This window comes from Camarhynchus parvulus, chromosome 9, assembly GCF_901933205.1.
Source record: "Camarhynchus parvulus chromosome 9, STF_HiC, whole genome shotgun sequence".
In the NCBI taxonomy this organism is placed as follows: Eukaryota; Metazoa; Chordata; class Aves; order Passeriformes; family Thraupidae; genus Camarhynchus; species Camarhynchus parvulus.
Window position 1 is genome coordinate 11,662,579 of NC_044579.1, and position 19,037 is coordinate 11,681,615.

A 19,037-nucleotide genomic window follows, 5' to 3' on the forward strand; every position below is an offset into this window, starting at 1 on the left:
CTGTTTACTGTTGCTTGTTTCTGGTAGCTCTGTCTTGTAAGAGTGTAGCTATTTACAGGGAATATATCTCTGAGAGTTTTTCTCCCCTGCTTTATACTGTTGCCAATCTGGAAATGACAGCAGCTCCTTAGTAATAATTTTGCCTAGACAATTGAATACTGCTGATAATAACAGTATCTACTGTATACTCATCAGTGGTAGTCCCTTGTCTGTTCTGCATCTTGAAGCAGAATTTTTACTGATTTGTTGCGCTTGTTGAACATCTGTACTTCTCTTTACTTATTTAATTTAAGCTCTGATCATTTTGTTAATTATTATATGGCTGATTGGAAATCCCTCTTAAACTGGGATGTTTTAGTTGTCTGATCTGTTGCAATCTGTAATTCTTGACCACATTGCTTTGTTAGCTGCTTTTGTGTCTCCTTAAAAACTTTCTGATTAGTCATACTTTTCAGCACCTTTGGAATTCAGTACTGAATACAGAACTTGATCTTCTGTACATCTGAAGATAGATCCCACAAAAAGAGAAATGCTCTAAATATTAATTAAACTTTTAGACATGTTTGCATAGCTGTAATTGTCATGTTTTTGAGTCCATCAACAGAGGAAAACAGTGTTCTCTGAAAGTATAGTAGTACTTCAGTGTTTTGCTTTCTTGCCATGTTATTTTATATGGTTTAGAGTTACAAGCTCCCTTGTTGGATTGTATAAAGTTTATTGAGAGAGCTAGAGTATGGAATAATAGATTGAAGTAATAATAAAATGTATGAACATGTAAAAATTGCTGGAAAATCAACACAATATTTGATATATAAAAATTTATCAGCCTAATAAACACAGAGAAAAAATGAGCTTGATACTACATTTGTTTATGATTGAGATTCTACTTTTTAGAACTTTGTTGCAACTAATTCCACAGTTCCCCAGCTGTGACAAAACTGCAAGGGCTGTCTTTGTAAATGTTATCCTGCCCTCCATGGCAAGTATTGTGTTTTCAGAGGACTGAAGGTCTACCTTCCTTTGCATATGGAAAATTTTCACTTAGCATTCAATGTGCTGTTTGGCATACATGCCTTAAGACAAAGAATGAGTCATGTTTGTCACAATAACTTTGGTGTTTGAATCAGTTTGAAAGAGATGGTAAACTATTTTCTTTAATACCTTGATATGAGGATATGGGTTAAAGAATCCAATTATTGATCCACATTCTCTTTTGGAAGAACAAATTGTGACTGTCAATGAAATAAGTCATTGCAGGCCCTTCTGACAGGGCATAAACTAACCCTTTTTATTTTTTAACTGAGTAGTCTTGCTTGCATGTCTGTAATAAAACATGGTATTTTTATTTCAGTTCTTGAAAGTTTTGTTGCCCAATTTACTTGCATATTTTTCCATTTTAATTTATTTACTCAATATTAAATCTACTGCAGTTGTAAATTGAGTAACAGTACAAACCATCTCACAATCAGGAGAAGATACTAAAACCAAAAATTTAATCTTCTCTTGTTGAATTTTTTTTTCTTGGGCAACCTGTTAAATATTTAGCAGTAAAATTATTTACAACTGTACTGTGCATGGCTGCTTGAATGCATTTTTTTCTGGGCCTCAATATTTTCATTTAAATTATTGGAAATAGTTGTAATTCTGCACATAATCAGTTTAAAATTATTTGCAGTGAACAGATATCTGTGTGCAAGGGCCCTTGATTAAAAATAAGTCTCCAGCATTCTTTTCTTATAATTCTTTAAGGTGGCAATAGGGAAAGAGGGCGTAATCTTGATTTACAAACTGTACTGAACTGGATTAAACAAATACTCATGTACCTATATAAACATACTTTAATAGTTGATTTTTTGGGGGGGAAGGATAAAAATCAGTCTTAAGTGACTGTTAGTACTTCAGATTGATTTTTTAGCTCTTATTGGCAACTTTAAAATTTCTAGCAATATTATGGAGAACATGTTCAAAATACTCTATGTACTAACATTGAAACCACACCTGCACCAAGCACTGAGGCAATGGCATCATTCTAGAGCTGTTTGTTGGTTTTGACATAACTTACCTAAAGTCCTTGTTAGAATTAATCATCTGTGCTAGATGATTGTTTGCTTCCGATCTCACAACACAAGGCTGTGCAGTATTTTGGCTTTCTGCATTGGACAGAAGCATCAGCCCACACAGACAGTGCTTGTGGTTGGAGGGGTCTGTAGGGAAGCACTTCAGAGGTGCATCATGGCCCCTCAAGTCCTCTGAGAACAGCAGAGAGCAGGAAAATGTTACCTCCTTTGAAAGTCTGCAGCACATGGAAACACTTAGTTTTCCTTTTCTTTCCTAAATTTTCTTGCTTCTTTTGGCTCTGTGCATCACTTTCTTTGCCTCCTGTTTTTATTTTCCCCTAATATCTCTGAGGTGTTGGAGGTGTGTGTATATGTAAATGTTTATTTACATATAGCAGGTTGTAGCTGCATGCATCAAATCCTCTGTTCAACTAACCCTGTTTCTGATATACTTTTGCTACCACTGAACTAATTAACAGCAATGAAAAGTTAATTTACAGCATTTTGTCTTTGCTTTTTATGAAGGAAAATAATGGTAATAAGATGGAAGTGTCAGCTTGGATTTCTTTCTATAAAGTGCAGACACAATTCTTCAGGCTTAGCAGCTAAATGATATTGAGCACTATGAATACTTGTGGATTATAATTCTTGTTTAGTCTGTAACAACTCTTGTAAAGTTTTAGTAATGGAATTAATTTATGTCTAAATAACAGCTGTCCTCTGCATATTAGAGAATATGCTCTTTCTCATTTGAAGCCAACTTGAGTTGTAAATGTCACGTGGGCTTTATCACATGAACTTTATTTAAATATTGACACACTCAGTAATTGTTTAGGTTACCATTTTTTCTAAATTGAATATTTTATCAACCATTAGATTTTGTTGTTTGTAAATATTTACATCATAAGAATTTGTATTCCATCATTAATGCTTTTTGCCTTTGTGTTAGTAAAAGGGGATTGTTTAAAACAACTGTTAACTGCATCTTGATGAACACCTTTTAGGAACATTTGGCTTAGAATGTTTCTTAGTGCTTGATCTTATTACATTAATTCCTTGAATCTCAAGATGTCTTGTAGTATAATATCCTAATTTTTCTAGTTTTAATGTAATTTAAATAATTTTGAAATAACCCTTCAAGACTGTCCTATCTAAAATGTATGAAGTTGTATGAAGCGCGTTTAGAATTCTGACAAACATAAAATAAGAATGCTTATGAATATTCATAAATAGTTAATACTCACCTGGAAGTATTTTCTGTAGCAAGCAGGTGTTCAGTGCTTTTATCACATTAAGATGGTGCTAATTCAGAAAGTGGATATACAAGATCCTGAGAGTTTGACCACTAATACTATATTTAGTTCAGTGGCCAGAAATCTCAGCACTATATGAAGCTGCTTTTCCTTAAGCCCGCTTTCCCAGTATGAAGTCTTGAAGGGTTAATTTTTACATTGCATGTACTGAAATTCAGACAGTTCTTTGATGGAAAGCTCCTGTTGCAGATGGGGCTTTCCATCAGCTTTAAATTTCAAATGCTAATTGAAGAATTTTACTTGCTGTAAAATGCATGTCAAGTCACTTGTCTTGTATGGAACGAAACTTTCAGTTCGTAATTTGGTTACTTACAGTGCTTAAACTAAACAAGTGATGGTAGCCATGATTATTTTTCTTTGTAGGTTTCTGACAAAGAGAAGATTGATCAACTTCAAGAAGAACTACTACGCACTCAGGTGACTTTTCTGAGTTATTGATGCCTTAAGTAGTGATTTATGTGTAGCAGACTCAGATTTACTAGGCAAAAGCACACCCAAAGTATATTTGGTAAAAATGCAGTGCTTTTTTCAATCTCTGAATGTATGAATGCAGAGTCCCCTGTGTTGGCACAGAGCGAAGGTCAGTCTAGTCTGTTCTTCTCTGACAATGACTTACAGAAAGCAAGACCTCATTCCAACCAAGTTTTAATCTTGCCTTGATTAGCAAGGCAGAACTAGTTATTTGTAAGCTAGATTTTTTCAGGGATGATGCACATAAGTTTTTCATAGGTAAAACTTTGCTCATGTGAATCTATTATGTCCATAATTACACAAATATGTTTGTACTACTTTTTATAGCTCAAATACCAAAGAATGCTCGAGCGATTAGAGAAGGAGAACAAAGAATTGAGAAAATTGGTACTGCAAAGAGATGAGAAGGGAATTCATCAGAGGAAGTTAAAGGTATGTGTTACAAAACTTAATTACACCATATTTTCCATTATGCTATTCTAAATTGCATTTGTTAATTCATATAGAAACTTCTAATATTTGTTTTAGGATACATTTGTTAATTTTTTTGAGTCATCAGGTCTTTCATACAACCTTTATTTTTAACTATATAATTTTTGGAAGTGGTTTCAATTGAAAACCACGAAGGTGTTACCATGTCTTACTAAATAACTTACCTAAGGGATTGGGAAATGTGGCTTGGTTTTTCATGTAGCTTCACTGTATTTTCAGATAATCTTACTTCCAACGCTTTTTGCACACTCAGTCTGCTACCTTTGTGCTTTGTCACAGGTCTCGTTGAGTTTGGTAGGAGTAAGTTATAGGGTCAGGGAGCATCATTCAATGACTGAAAAAATCCAGTGAGACTAGCTTTTGTTTTTGTCTGCCAACATCCTGAGCATTTTAAAAAATAGATGTTTTCTGCTTCTCTGTGTGATTTGTTAACCAGTATGGATCTTGTTCTTTCCTCTGGGAACTGAAAGATGAATCTTACTTGTGCAAATAAGTTTGATAACTCTGTATCCTTGTTAATGTTTATTGTTCATCAAACTAAATACTTGTAGATGTTTAATGGAAGAAACTCAATTAGCTTAACCTGAAAGCTGCGAAGTTTGCACTTGGTTGTTCTCTTATGCTGTATGTAGGGGCTTTCATTTTCCCCCTTTATCCACAGGAGTCAAGGAGTGACTTTACTTGGTATTGTATTTCATAGAACAAAGATAGCTGCAGTATAGACAGCTGTGGTTTCAAACCATTGGGGGAAAGTAAAATCATTTTTACCCAAATTTACAGAAGAAGTAGTCTGAAACTTCTGTTCTCTTATTTGACTGTGTTTCCTTTATGTAATTTTTTTTGTAGAAGTCCTTGATTGATATGTATTCTGAAGTACTTGACATCCTGTCTGATTATGATGCCAGTTATAACACTCAAGATCACCTACCTCGAGTAAGTAGATAGCAAGTTCAATGATTTCTACTGAAACACCAGTTTTGCAATTAAATAGAGCATTTCATTATATTCCAGAATAATCCAGAGTTAGTGTTAGGCTATTTCTTGTAACTCCACCTTTTTGTTTAAGACATGTCTTTCATTTTAAAAGCAATAAGATAATTTTGAAAATAACAAATTTAATCATGATAAGCCTGTTTTGGCTCTTAGATAAACCCTGTCTAGATTCAGTTACTGCTGCTGTGCTCAGCTTTCCATTTTAAATTGTTTCAGTCCATGCACCCCATCCTCCTCAGCTTTGTAAAATGTTTGTTGTTTCCCACTGTGTGGGAGTGGAGCTGAGTGAGCAGGCTGCCCTGTCCATCTCCCCACAGCATGCTGCTGTTGAGGGGGTGGATTTAGGAGGGGATTAGCCTGACTGCTGGTGTAGGAGAGAGCCAGGAATGCTTCCAGCTTGCACAACCACCTATAGTATTGGTAGCTTCATATAGTATATGAAGCCACTAAGATGGAGAAACTCAGGATTCAGCTCTTTCCACGCAGAAGCAGCATCTACCAGATGAGTAGCATTTTGCTTGCAGAAAGGATTTTGTAGAAGAAGAGGAGAGCTTCCTGCCACGAGAGCAACAAGCCCTCCCTTTCTTCAGTAGATCCCTGGCAGGGTGCTTTGTGGACTGTGCTGTCTTAAGCACAGGTAAATTTTTTTGCTTGACTACAAGTTGGTATTTCTTCAAAGATTCCATCTTCAAACCCATGCATTTATTATCAAGCACAGAGTACAGCTAATGTTGATACAGATGTATATCTTCCTAGTCAGCTTTTATCTAAACTTCCAAAATATCCTTCCAAAAGCCAATGGCTGTTCAAACTTTCACTTAAGGTGGTGGTGGTTGGAGACCAAAGTGCAGGAAAAACCAGCGTGTTAGAAATGATCGCCCAGGCCCGCATATTCCCTCGAGGGTCTGGGGAGATGATGACACGTTCCCCTGTCAAGGTAAGGAACATCCTCATCTCTGAATCAGCATTTGCTGTATTGTTCTCCCTCTGATTATGACATTGATTGAAGCATACATGTACATAGGTTTATAAAATGGCCTGTAAGCAAGGGAGTTGTTTCAGCCAATGACAAGAGCTCTGCAGGTCTGTATATGATCCATGTGTACTGTCTGAGTAGTAGCAGTACCATTTAGTAATTTTGTGCTAAATGATCATTACATATAACTGTGTTTCTACAGAGGGAACTGTACATATGTCAAGGTCTTCTCATGTTTCTCTGTGTTAGATTTGCTATACTTTCTCATTAAAGCTTTTAACGTTTAGGTGACCCTTAGTGAAGGTCCTCACCATGTGGCGTTATTCAAAGACAGCTCTCGGGAATTTGATCTGACCAAAGAGGAGGATGTAAGTATAATAAAGTGACTGGAAGTTAATGAGACTTCTGTTGATTCTCTGAATAATTTTGTATCTCTGTGATCTCTAAGCCCCTGTTTATTTAAAGTGAAAGATGTTTAGTGGGGCAACACATTGTAATAGCTGTTAAACTATCTCTTTGGCTGGCACTGAAGTGGATAGAAGTGTTGAGTGCTCCTTGTGCCCAGACACTTTTTGAAGCATGAAGGGATCTGCAGGTAATCTATCATTTAGTGCCCTCCCCATTTACCAGACTTACTAAAGATGCATTTGAAATAATACTTATAAACTGAGATCGTCATCCTTAACTAAAAGTGTTTTTCGGTGTAGGTAGTTTTTCTTCTATCACAGTTATAAAGAATTTTCTGTTCGATATTTTGCTTTTCTTGTAACAGCTTGCAGCTTTGAGAAATGAAATAGAAATCAGAATGAGAAATAGTGTGAAAGAAGGGTGCACTGTTAGCACTGAGGTAAGACTCTTCAAATATTTCATGGTAAATATCTGTATGTGTATGTGTTTTGGAAGTATTCTTCAACTGGGGACTGTGATTAATCCAGTCTGCATATACTTTGTATTTTGCAATATACAAGGTGTATTTGGACTGTTAAAATCAGTTTCATACAACAATATTGCATTTATACTTGCATTAAAAGTTGTACTTCCTATTTAAAATGACAGATTGTTGCTGAATAAAACATGTGTTTGTAAATATGCGTTCATATAGTTTTATATATGTGTGTTTGTCGGTGTAACTGTATTCCAAGTACATAGTGTATAAACTTCTAATTTCAATTTTATTTCACAGACCATCTCCTTAAGTGTGAAAGGTCCTGGTTTGCAGAGAATGGTATTGGTTGATTTACCGGGAGTCATTAGTGTGAGTATGCAATAATTTAAAAAATGAAGACATGTAAATGCAGTAGTGTTATTGATGAGAACATTAGCCATTGGGGATTTTTTAACATGTTTTTTTCTTTGTTTTTCTTTAAATATTTATCTCCATATGCATATTAAAGACTGTGACGTCAGGTATGGCTCCAGATACAAAGGAAACTATCTTTAGCATCAGCAAAGCCTACATGCAGAATCCTAATGCCATCATCCTCTGTATTCAAGGTACTAAGAATCTAAGCAATTATCCATTTGTATTTTTAATCATGGTTCATGTGTTACTCTGGAGTCTGTTCTGATGGTATTTTTCCTTTTGTGGTAATTTGTGTAGTGTACAAAACAGCATGCTGTGGAATGTCTGTTTATAAATTAAGGCAATCTGTGCAAAATTTGTGGTAAAAGCAACTTTTTGCTAAGAGTTTTTGTAGCATTAAAGAAAAATTGTGGTGATAATAAAATTCAAGTTTTGCACAGAAGTATTTTTGGAAGTAACATGCAATAATATTGAATATAATATAATGTTGAATATTTTGAGTAAGCTGGTACTTCTTGAAGACTTAGAGAACTACAACAAACTGCTTTGTTTTGATTCTGGGAACAAAGCAATTTTTCCACTATGTGTATCCAAAAATGGAACATAAGTCTACCTTTATGGGGTTAAATTTGTAACATGAAACTTGATAATGGCTGCTGTGTTTTCAGTACTGTGTGTAGATTACATAGTCCCTAAAATAAACTTTATATTTATTTTAGATGGGTCAGTGGACGCAGAACGCAGTATTGTCACAGACTTAGTCAGCCAAATGGATCCCCAAGGAAAAAGAACAATATTTGTGTTGACTAAGGTTGATCTTGCAGAGAAAAATGTGGCCAGTCCAAACAGGGTGAGTCCGAACAGGTGAAACTCTTTTTCTCACATTGTGCCGGCTGAAGTCATGTGGTAAAATACTTGTGATGCTGGCAGAGATATTGGACCTCACCTGCCTGTTCTAGATGGTTTTGAGTACTTATTTCTGTATTCAGTATGATGATTTTTTTGGTAGTTGTTGTTTCAATCTCTCTCAGGCCTTGCTTTTAGTACTCCTAGTCCCATGACAAACTGCTTCCTGCTGTAGTCTATGCATAGCTATGACCAGATCTTGCCTTAAAACTGTGGAATGTCTCTGTGCAAAGTTAATGATGGGTTTTTTTTAATCCTTTATTTTCATAGATCCAGCAAATCATTGAAGGCAAACTCTTCCCAATGAAAGCTTTGGGTTATTTTGCAGTTGTTACTGGAAAAGGTAAAGAGAGCTCTAACTCTGCTTATTTTGTCTTTGGTAGCCCAGAAAGCTGTCTGAATGGAACTGTTCCAGCACTCTTTTCTTTTTGCAGGAAACAGCAGTGAAAGCATTGAATCCATTAAAGAATATGAAGAGGAATTTTTTCAAAATTCAAAGCTTTTAAAGTATGTTGCTATTTTATTCTTTGTATTAAAATGAGCCTGTGTTGGTAAATGCTAGCATCAGTTTTTCTTGTGGAATTTAAAAGGATTGCAATGTGGAAACACTAATTGAGATTTAATATGCTTAAATTGTCTCATGTTGAGGTGACCAATTTATCCTGGTTTCCTAATGCCTTCTGTAAGTCAGTGGAGACAGACAGGCATCTTCAGGCAGCAGCTGATTCCACTGCAGTTCTGGGCCACTCTTCCAAGGTTTGTGTGTCTCTCCATCAGCTCTACAAGAACTAAGTTTCAGCCTGTCTAAGCACTTAGAGCTGAGAGGAGTAAATCCAGCCCAAAAGTGAGTTTTAGTGCCTCTAAACGTCAGTTGTCTTGGTGTGACCATGTTGTATTCAAAGGGTTGGTTTGTGTGTTGTGAGGGAGGCTCACTGAGTGGAGTTTTGATTTCACAGACTGGGTATTCCTCAGGAAAGTACAGTACATGGTCTTTGGGACTGTAGCACCTGCACTGCAACCTCTAGAATAAAAACTTATTTAGGGTGGGGCTTTTTGTTCCTGTGTTTTGTTTTGGGGCTTTTTCTCCTTGCTTTGGTGATGTACACTGAGTATTTTAGAGGAAGAGGCTGGAATTTGGGTTAAGTACACAGTTACGTGTTATTTTCTCCTCTGAGAAGCAAAGCTTTATTCTAGAGAGCAGAAAATGGGGGCCTGAAAGCATGGAGAACTTTCCTCTGGCTGTCTTTCTTTACAGGACAAGTATGCTGAAAGCACATCAGGTAACAACCAAGAACTTAAGTCTTGCTGTGTCAGACTGCTTTTGGAAAATGGTGAGAGAGTCTGTGGAGCAGCAAGCAGATGCTTTTAAAGGTAAACATGTTTTGGAAAAAAGGGAAATAGCAACTTGCTATTAAACAGTTATTTCTTCCATATGCATATAATGTTTTACCAGCATGCTTGGGCAATTGTTTCATACATTTTTTATTATCAGCATTTCCCATTAATTGATAATTTCCCCAGGTAATTTCTAGAAAAAAACTAAAAATGTAATTTATGTTGCAAAGTACTACTTGCTCTAAAACCCAAAGGAGTAAAATAGTATGAAGAACAAAAATCAAGTTGGGGTTTTTTTGTGGGCAAAACACAATTCTTCCACTGGATTAAGATGTTTAAAATGGCTTGCTGTATAAAGGTACCATCTGGTCAGTCAGAGCAGGGCTGATGTGTGCAGATCTGGAAGCTGAATGACTCCACTGCGCCTTTTTAATGCATGAATTCTGCAATTTGTAGACAGAGTATCTTGGCATAGACAGAAAAAGTTCTGCTCATTTACAGACACGCTTAAAATTCTTGGAGAGTTTTTCATAAGCAACATTTGTGGCAATTTTAAGACCTGCTGAACTTCTAAAGTAGTCAAGGTAGTCATGAAGTGCTCATGGACAATTAAAAGAATAAGGCCCTGTTTCTGATTTTTGCAGCCACACGTTTCAATCTGGAGACGGAATGGAAGAACAATTACCCCAGGCTGCGAGAGCTTGACAGGGTAAATTACACTGCTGCTATTACTGTATGCTACAAAGGGTTGAAGACTGTGAATCTAAATTTATGCCTTTTAATTTCATTTGTAAAGATTTCTTAAAGTTAACATAAAGAACTGACATTTCAAAATGTTAGGACAGGGTAAATAGGGTAAATTATTGTAGGGGAAGGAAATACTGTTCTTCAGAATTGTGATGCTTCAGCACTTAAGTCCTTCACTCTTCTAGTATACAGTTACCTGACTTAACTTGCCCCCAGGGTTAGGTCAGTGTTTCTTTGTGATCATGACAGAACTGGAAAAGAGCAGTTACATTCCCTGGTCTATCAGACAGAGTAACAAAACAATTGGGATCTCATTTTGTAATTCTTTTCTAGAGATTGTGAATATTGAAATGCCATGCCTGGACAAAGGCATGCAAGAGATGGGGGGGCAAATGTATGGCAAACCAGGGTAGCTGATGATATGGACACACATTGTTCAGAACATGACCAGGAGGCATCATTCAGTACTTAAAGGCCTTAAGGAAAAGGTTTTGAATTTTTTTACCTTTTGTGTGGAGACATGATCAAACTACACTTAATCTTACTATTTCCTTTTGCACAGAATGAACTGTTTGAGAAAGCAAAGAATGAGATTCTTGATGAAGTCATAAGTTTGACTCAGGTCACCCCAAAGCACTGGTACAGTAATTTTTTTTTCCCATTATTTACTGGGAGAAGTTTGCCTTTAAAATAGAGTTCTAGAAAAAAGCATTATTAATAATAAGTAAGAAGCTGTTTTTCTTGGACAATGTATTGTGTTCCTGTGATCTGCAATCTTGTTTGCTGTGTTCCTAGCAAATTGAATGCACACCTATTAGTCACTTGTGTACTGGAAACTATCAATAATTCTCATTTTAGGGAGGAGATGCTTGAGAAAACTTTATGGGAAAGGGTATCTACTCATGTGATTGAGAACATATACCTGCCAGCAGCACAGACTGCAAACTCAGGGACATTTAACACCACTGTGGACATCAAACTGAAGCAGTGGACTGACAAGCAACTGCCTAATAAAGCAGTAGAGGTGAGAATTTAGTTATTTAAATAAAAAAAATAAAATTAAAACTTAATTAAAATGTAAAATGAAAGCATAACTCCAGAGAAGTAAGATGATGTTTGAATGGCTGAACTGCAGTTCTTTTAACTAGCTTATCTGTCAGAAATGCCTGGCAAGATCTTGCTGTCCCAAAACCATTCAGAGCAAAAACATTGTATTTTGCTCTTCTGGTGAATTTTGTCTATTAAAGAAAAAAACCTGAACCTATTTTTGCAAGGTTAACAAACCCCTTAGGTAGGTGTATTCACATTTAATAGATTTATGCAAGTTTAACAGAATTCTGCTTGCTACAATACAGTGAAGCAAAGCTTAATGTTGCTTTTATTAGCAGTGAATAAGGCAGCAAAAGAAAAGTCAATGATTTATGTTTGTGTGGGTTTTTTTGGAAAGTCTCCAGATTTTCATACTTGAAAGAATTGTAATAAATGTGCCTTTGTCAGGTGGTGTATGGTGTAATGGTCCATTTCAGGAGAAATTGTTTGCTAACTTTCCAGGTGGCATGGGAGACTTTGCAAGAAGAATTTTCCCGTTTCATGACAGAAAAAAAAGGAAAAGAGCACGATGATATCTTTGATAAACTGAAGCAGGCTGTCAAAGAAGAAACTATTAAGCGGCATAAATGGAATGAGAGAGCGGAGGATAGCCTGGTATAATGTAGTGGGCTTTTTTGCCTTGAAATGTTTTTATTAGAGTTGAATAATCAGTATTTTTGCATTCTTTTGCTGTAATTATAAAATTATTATTGTTGTGTCCATCTCACCTTTTCTATTTAATGTTTTAATTCAGTGTTTCTAATTTCATTATTGTCTTTTATTAGTTACTGCCCTAAATAGTATCTAATAGAACTGTTCTGGTTGGTTCATGAATGTCCTACATAACCCACTGGCTGCACAAGGGCAGCCTGGTGAGAGTTGTTTAGCATCAGCTTATTTGTTCTGTTCAGTGTACCCCTATAAAATAACATCATTTCATTTCCATCTTTATAGATTCTGTAATCAAGAGGGATTTAATATCTTTTTCTTTATTTTTTCCATTATTTATGCAGGCTGTAGAAAAGAATCAGAGGCACACGAAAATAATTTCGGCAGTACTTTGAAACGTGCCTGTTGAATCTCTTCTGCATGCCCAATAGAATCTGTTTTATTAACCATTAAAAAATGAAAAGAATACTAGAAATGGGTTATTAACTAAATCCTGAATGAATGATTTGCTGTGTGCTAAAGTGACATTGTGCATTGCAGCGGGTGATCCAGCACAATGCTTTAGAAGATCGGTCAATATCTGACAAGCAGCAGTGGGATGCAGCCATTCATTTCATGGAAGAGACGCTCCAGAGTCGGCTCAAAGACAGTGAGTGGTGTTGTGTATTCCACTCTTCTTCCCCTTTTAATCTGAGCCAATCTTGAGCTAGCTCACTTCACTGAAGGGCAGCCTTCATATCAGCCCAACTGACACAGTGGTGACTGCTTGCAGTGGTACTGATACTGATAGAAATATTTAGCAAAATGCAGCCTCAAAAGCTCTCGTGCTCTTGCTCTTAAAATGAGGCAACTGAATAAGAAGCAGTAGAGATCTATAGAGTCAAAAAATGGTCTAAATGCACATGTAAGAGGACAGGATAAATTCAGAGAAAATAGTTGGTCTGTTTATAGTTTTTAACATAATCCGTTTTGATGCAAGTTGCAGCCAAGATAAGATTTGAGGGTTTTTAGTGCATGATTTGGAACTGGGAGGGTGATCTCAGTAGAGGGTTGTTGTGTTTTTTATATACTTCTTGAAGTATCTACTGGTTGGAAGTAATTTTTAAATTTTAGTAAAATACATCAACCATTGCTTGAAGCAAAATACACATGACTTAACTCAGTGTGGTGTATTTTATGTTCTTCAACATTAAATGTTCATTCTTGTTCACGTACTTAATTTTGAAAGTTTAAATTTGGCTGGTTGCATATATTTTCTTTGATAGTTAATATCAGACCTCCTTTTTCAGCTGAATCTGTTATTGAAGATATGGTGGGTCCAGACTGGAAAAAAAGATGGTTGCACTGGGTAGGCCGCACCAAAGAACAGGTAATAGGAAAAAAAATTATAAAGAATTTACAGTTCACTACCTTTAGAAAACTTTGATTATTACTCAGTAAATTTTCAAAACTGCCAATTCTCTTCACACTATTTCGATGCTACAAAAAAACCTCACTTGTCATTGTTTTAAATAGCATGGAGAATTTAGTATACATTTCCGTGCTCTGTCTACAGAGTGACTTGTAAACTGTTTTCCATTTTTCAGCTGAATTACATCTTTGCTATCATGCCATTGACCTATGTATTGAAGTTCTTGCAGTAGAAAGAAATCAATGTTAGCAGGTGGAAACTGGGCTATTCTCTTCTATACTTTTCATGCCTGCCTTCTAAACAGAAGTCAGACACAGTTTCCTGTCATGCTCTATTTGGATTTAATTAGTATGTGATAGCATTATCATTTGCATTGTAATCACAGTTGTATCTTCTGACTGGCCCTATTATTCATAAGATCTCCTCTAATTTGCTCATAGCTTTTGGAAATTTCCTTTGAATTTTAATTGCACCTTTTGTTCAATGCCCAGAGATGATAGGCTTTTTATATTACTTTTCCTAGATGTTTCTCAAACTGATTCATACTTTAAAGAAGTAAGCAGAATTTAAAAGGATAGAGTAGGAAGTAATTGTTTTGGAGAAAGGAATTTTACAGTCAACTATATGCAGCCAGCTATTGGAGCATGGTAGTGACTTCAGCCTATATTAGTTGGTTTTTATGAGCAGCAGCTTAAAGGGATGAACCCATGGAGAGTTCCTGCTAGCTAATAGTCAAAAATTACAATTTTAATCAGTGTCACAAGTGATATATGAATGTGAAACCTGATAGCACTGCTAGCAGATATTCATCTAGGGGAAAGGGGTCTAACACCAATGATTTTTTCCCACCTTTCTATTCTTGTTCTGCATTTCTGTGTATATTGAAAAGGGGAAAAATTAAATTGACAGTGAATTATCCATTAAAAATGCTGTATTTGATGTGTCTTTTCACAAATTCCTTTGAAGTAACTTAAAAGTAATAGTTAATAGTGTCAGAGGTTTTTTCTGCCCTGGCTTATTAAGCAAATAGAGTGTTTATTGAGGAGGTGCTGATGATTTCTGTGTTGCTAATAATAAATTCCAACTAATTATTCCTATCCTAGAATATTCGTAATGAAACAAAAAATGAACTTGAGAAATTAATCAAGTGCAATGAAGATCATCCAGCTTATCTGGCAAATGATGAAGTAACGACTGTCAGAAAGAATCTGGAAGCAAGAGGAGTAGCAGTGGATCCATGTCTGGTGAGATGCAGAATTGTAACAAGACACATGGAAGCCCCCTGTGAACATCTGAATGTTTTCTAGATGCCAAAGAAAAGATTTCATCTGAATACTGAGTTTGTAATGCAGATGTTTCCAGACAAATCACTAAGTGACTGCTTGCACGCAATTCACACACTTCTGTTGGCTGAGCAGCACTTTGGAATCTGTCCCTTTAGACTGGAATCAGAATCTGCTGAGCAGACTTTCTTGCCTACATTGTAACAAAGCTTGTTAGAAATTATTGTTCTAATGTAATCAAGGCCTTTGTGAGCAAGTTACAGTAAAAACATACTGTGTACCCTAAAGCTTTCAGTGTGGTTGTATGTGAAGTTTGCAGTTCACTGGTACCATGAAGAATTTTTTTTTAATACTTAGAAAAAGGCAGGATTTTTTTAGAATGTCCCAAGGGATTGTATTGTACATCTGAAATGTTCTGGAAAATTACATATCTCATTGCAGTGAAAGGCCCCTAAGGGTAATTAGACCTCTTATCTAATTAAATGGGAGATTTTAAATAAATGAGAATTCAGACATTAATAAGTAATAGATGTGGATTTCCTATAGTGGTGATTTATTTTCTGCAATAACTTTGGCTACCTTTGCACCATTAATACATGCACTTCTTCTAGGAAGAAGAGTTGTTGTAATATCTGCTGCTCCTTTCGTATACAGCACTTAGCATTTTTTATAAAGGTCGTAGTAGTGATCCACATCTTCTACATGAGGAGGCTGAGTGCAAACTGAGGTTTATCTAGCTAAGCAACTGATTTTCTTAATTATGTTTTATGGGTTTTCCAGAGAGGCATCTTGATACACATGTTTAATTTTGAAGAATTGAAACATAATAAACCTAATAAAGAAAAGTTATAAATGTTTGTTTACGTAAGACCCATTAAATATTTCTCTAAGCTTTAATCTGGTTTAATTGGTAAATTAATGGGTACAACTCAGAAATGTATTCTCAGTGTTAATGTCAAGAATGTTTTCTAGTATATCACTTAAACGTGTTTTGGCCACAAACTGTATTTTTAAGCATTCAGTTATGTTCATGGAAGAGTAGGTTTTTAAACTGACAAGTCATCTGTAGTGTTTGCCAAGTGTAACTAACACATTAATCATATCCCAGTTGCAGACAAATTGCTGAGAAATATTTAGATACATGTTACATGATAGGAACAGTGGAATTTGGAGTTACATTTTAAAATTAAATGCAGTCATTAATCTAAGCACGATAGTGAGTGTATGTATTTATTTATTTAGTCAAATTTAAATACTCTTTTCCTAGATTAAAGACACATGGCACCAAATTTATAGAAGATACTTCCTGAAGTCTGCTTTGAACCACTGCAATCTATGTCGAAGAGGCTTCTATTATTATCAGAGGCATTTTGTGGACTCAGAGGTAAATTAAAGAACAGATGTTCTTCATCTACTCTGGTGTTTTGCCTTAATATTTCTATTTCAGTTGAAAAAAGAATCTAAAAGTACTTCAAAGTAGCCTGACCAGATAGCTGGTGATCTCAGATACGTTTTACATGAGGCTTGTAATGGATAAAATGCCATCCTGGTGGTAATTATGTAAAATGACCACTAGGTATCAGCCATGACCTAAACATCTGTTTCTAATGGATGTGTATTGAAAATGCACCGTTAAAACGAGTAGTGTACAGCTGTTGATATGCTTTTGATAGCCATTTCTCCTGCTTTCCCGTTGATAGTTATTTGCTTCACTTATACAAAAAAAATTAGAAAACATCCCTATGGATTTATAGGAATACTATGGTCAGTAAATGTTTATAGTTAATGCTTTTGGAACTATGTGTGATCAATGGGGAAAAAAAATGAACAGCTATGAAGTTTCCAAACAGGCCTTTATAAATAACTTTTCTAGTTTTGTGAACCCAAGCTTGTGCAAGAAATGACAGTGTGGATCAAATCACTCAAAGAATACTATTTTCTTACCATTATATTTTAAATCAAAGAGAAATTGCTGGAAAGGTAGAGCTCCTCACTTTTTCTCTTAATAAGCCATGAAGCCAGAAATATTTGTTACTTTAGAAATACCTTTGCCTGTAAGAGGTAAGAGAGAAGGAGATCACAATATGGAGAGCTGCCTCTTTATGACACTTAAATTCTTAATCATGTTCCTGTCTTTTTTAAGGTGCCCTAATGTGAACTTAATGCTCCCTTCTGCCATCCTTGCAGGTGTAGAAACTGTCTTTTCTGTTGTTAACAAATGCAGCCCTTGGCCCAGCCCTGTCTTCAGAAGCATTTGTCATGCAGGAAGGCACAGCCTGGAGCTCAGCTGTTGTCTCTCAGTGTATTTGCTACCAGCAGTGGTGTTCCAGTGAGCATTAGGTTACGCTCCCCAGCCTGCATAAAGTGTGTGCAAATTGTTTTTCCATGGTTTCCCATGATACAGCTCTTTCTGTTGAAAATAGCAGATGTGAAGGTGATACAGTGCATTAAATAAGGCTGATGTGGTTCTTGTGAAGTATTTGTGATGTGTTTCCTTGTTACCTACACCAGTAATTCTGTGGGATTTTTGTGCAAGGTCTGGATATATATACATGAGGTTACAGTTGCTGCTAAAAGGGTCAAGAGATTCTTGTGTGTGTGGGATGTTCACTGGACACCAGGGGTCTGACCCCACAAGTTCTGTCGTTCCAGCTCGAATGTAATGACATCGTCCTCTTCTGGCGGATACAGCGAATGCTGGCCATTACAGCAAATACCCTGAGGCAGCAGCTCACCAACACTGAAGGTAAGGCTCAGTCACTGGAAGGGCTTGAAACAAAAAATTATCTCCTTCTAAAAAAGTCATCCCATCATAATTTTGCTTAGAGGGGAAATACCCTTTGAAATTTAAAAATCTTTCTCAAAGAAATTCCATTCTTAATGGCCCAAAGAGGGGGCTTCTGTGTTCAGAAGTTTGCTTTTTCTCCTATCAGGTTAAGAAATATGGTAATATATATTGTGTCTCCAACAGACCTTTCCAAAATTCTGTCCTTAGGTCATTGGAGTTGCAAAAGTGTTGCCACTCACTTTTTTTGGTTGCTTTGTTGTTTGTTTTTTTTTTTTTTTACAGTAAGGCGCTTGGAGAAGAATGTAAAGGAAGTGCTTGAAGATTTTGCTGAAGACAATGAAAAGAAGGTGATGCTCCTAACTGGCAAGAGAGTCCAGCTTGCAGAAGATCTCAGTAAGTACCCATTCTACAGTGTTTTGGAATGAGCTTGAAATGAAGCAAATTCTACCACTGCCCTTGAGAATATTCAGTGTGATGGGGGTTGTTCGTGTGCTGGCACTTATTTAATATCATACAGATTTTTTCTTAAATATGGTCAGATCTCACTGATTCTAAGGTGAACATAGATAGTATAGTGTGATAATATAATTTACACTAGATGTAACTTCACTAATGTAAATATATTGAAAAAATGTAGTTAAAACAGAATAATATTTAAAGGGAGATTCCCCTTCCAGAGGGATTACAGTAGTTTAATGCTCTGGGTAACTCAAAAAGTGATCAAAAACCATTAGGGTTTTATGATTAATATACTAAGATTTTAAACACTGAAGGTTTTTAAGGTAACAGTCCAGGTTGAGGTTGTGTCCTGTTGTCTGCCTGCACACCCAGTAGGGTTTAGACTGACTTCTAGCTGATGGACCTTGTCTTGCACACATACCATTGTTTTTTTGGCAGCATTCTGCCATTCTGTGAGACTTCCACTTAAACCCCAGCTGTGCACCTGGTCTGAGAGGGGAAAAAACAGTGCTGTGCAAAAGAGAAAAGGAAAAAAAACTAGTGATAAATTAAGTTCCTCTAGTTACATAAATACCTGCATTGTCACGTCACAGGTGACCATTCTTAGATCTCTATTTTGTGTTTGATGTAGAAACTAATTTTTGTCTTAAAATATGACTTGGGATATTTAATTCAGAATAAATGAATATTGTGATCAGTGTTTTTTCTTTCAATTAGAAAAGTAATTAGGAAAGTTCTTATATCC

General features: G+C 35.9%; 1 protein-coding gene across 4 annotated transcripts in view; it reads left to right on the forward strand.

Moving 5' to 3' along the window:
• The window catches only part of OPA1 (OPA1 mitochondrial dynamin like GTPase), a 48,700-nt gene that overhangs the window by 11,699 nt on the left and 17,964 nt on the right, over window positions 1-19,037 (forward strand). For all 4 annotated transcript variants that reach the window (XM_030954180.1, XM_030954183.1, XM_030954182.1 and 1 more), the window contains 22 exons: window positions 3,734-3,787; window positions 4,169-4,273; window positions 5,180-5,266; window positions 6,150-6,263; window positions 6,590-6,670; window positions 7,075-7,149; window positions 7,486-7,557; window positions 7,697-7,796; window positions 8,325-8,455; window positions 8,782-8,854; window positions 8,946-9,018; window positions 9,767-9,882; window positions 10,491-10,555; window positions 11,156-11,232; window positions 11,452-11,617; window positions 12,145-12,297; window positions 12,892-13,000; window positions 13,641-13,720; window positions 14,866-15,006; window positions 16,313-16,429; window positions 17,698-17,791; window positions 18,116-18,226. In XM_030954180.1, the coding sequence (XP_030810040.1) occupies window positions 3,734-3,787; window positions 4,169-4,273; window positions 5,180-5,266; window positions 6,150-6,263; window positions 6,590-6,670; window positions 7,075-7,149; window positions 7,486-7,557; window positions 7,697-7,796; window positions 8,325-8,455; window positions 8,782-8,854; window positions 8,946-9,018; window positions 9,767-9,882; window positions 10,491-10,555; window positions 11,156-11,232; window positions 11,452-11,617; window positions 12,145-12,297; window positions 12,892-13,000; window positions 13,641-13,720; window positions 14,866-15,006; window positions 16,313-16,429; window positions 17,698-17,791; window positions 18,116-18,226 (2,194 nt within the window). The remainder of the gene's footprint in view (window positions 1-3,733; window positions 3,788-4,168; window positions 4,274-5,179; window positions 5,267-6,149; window positions 6,264-6,589; window positions 6,671-7,074; window positions 7,150-7,485; window positions 7,558-7,696; window positions 7,797-8,324; window positions 8,456-8,781; window positions 8,855-8,945; window positions 9,019-9,766; window positions 9,883-10,490; window positions 10,556-11,155; window positions 11,233-11,451; window positions 11,618-12,144; window positions 12,298-12,891; window positions 13,001-13,640; window positions 13,721-14,865; window positions 15,007-16,312; window positions 16,430-17,697; window positions 17,792-18,115; window positions 18,227-19,037) is intronic.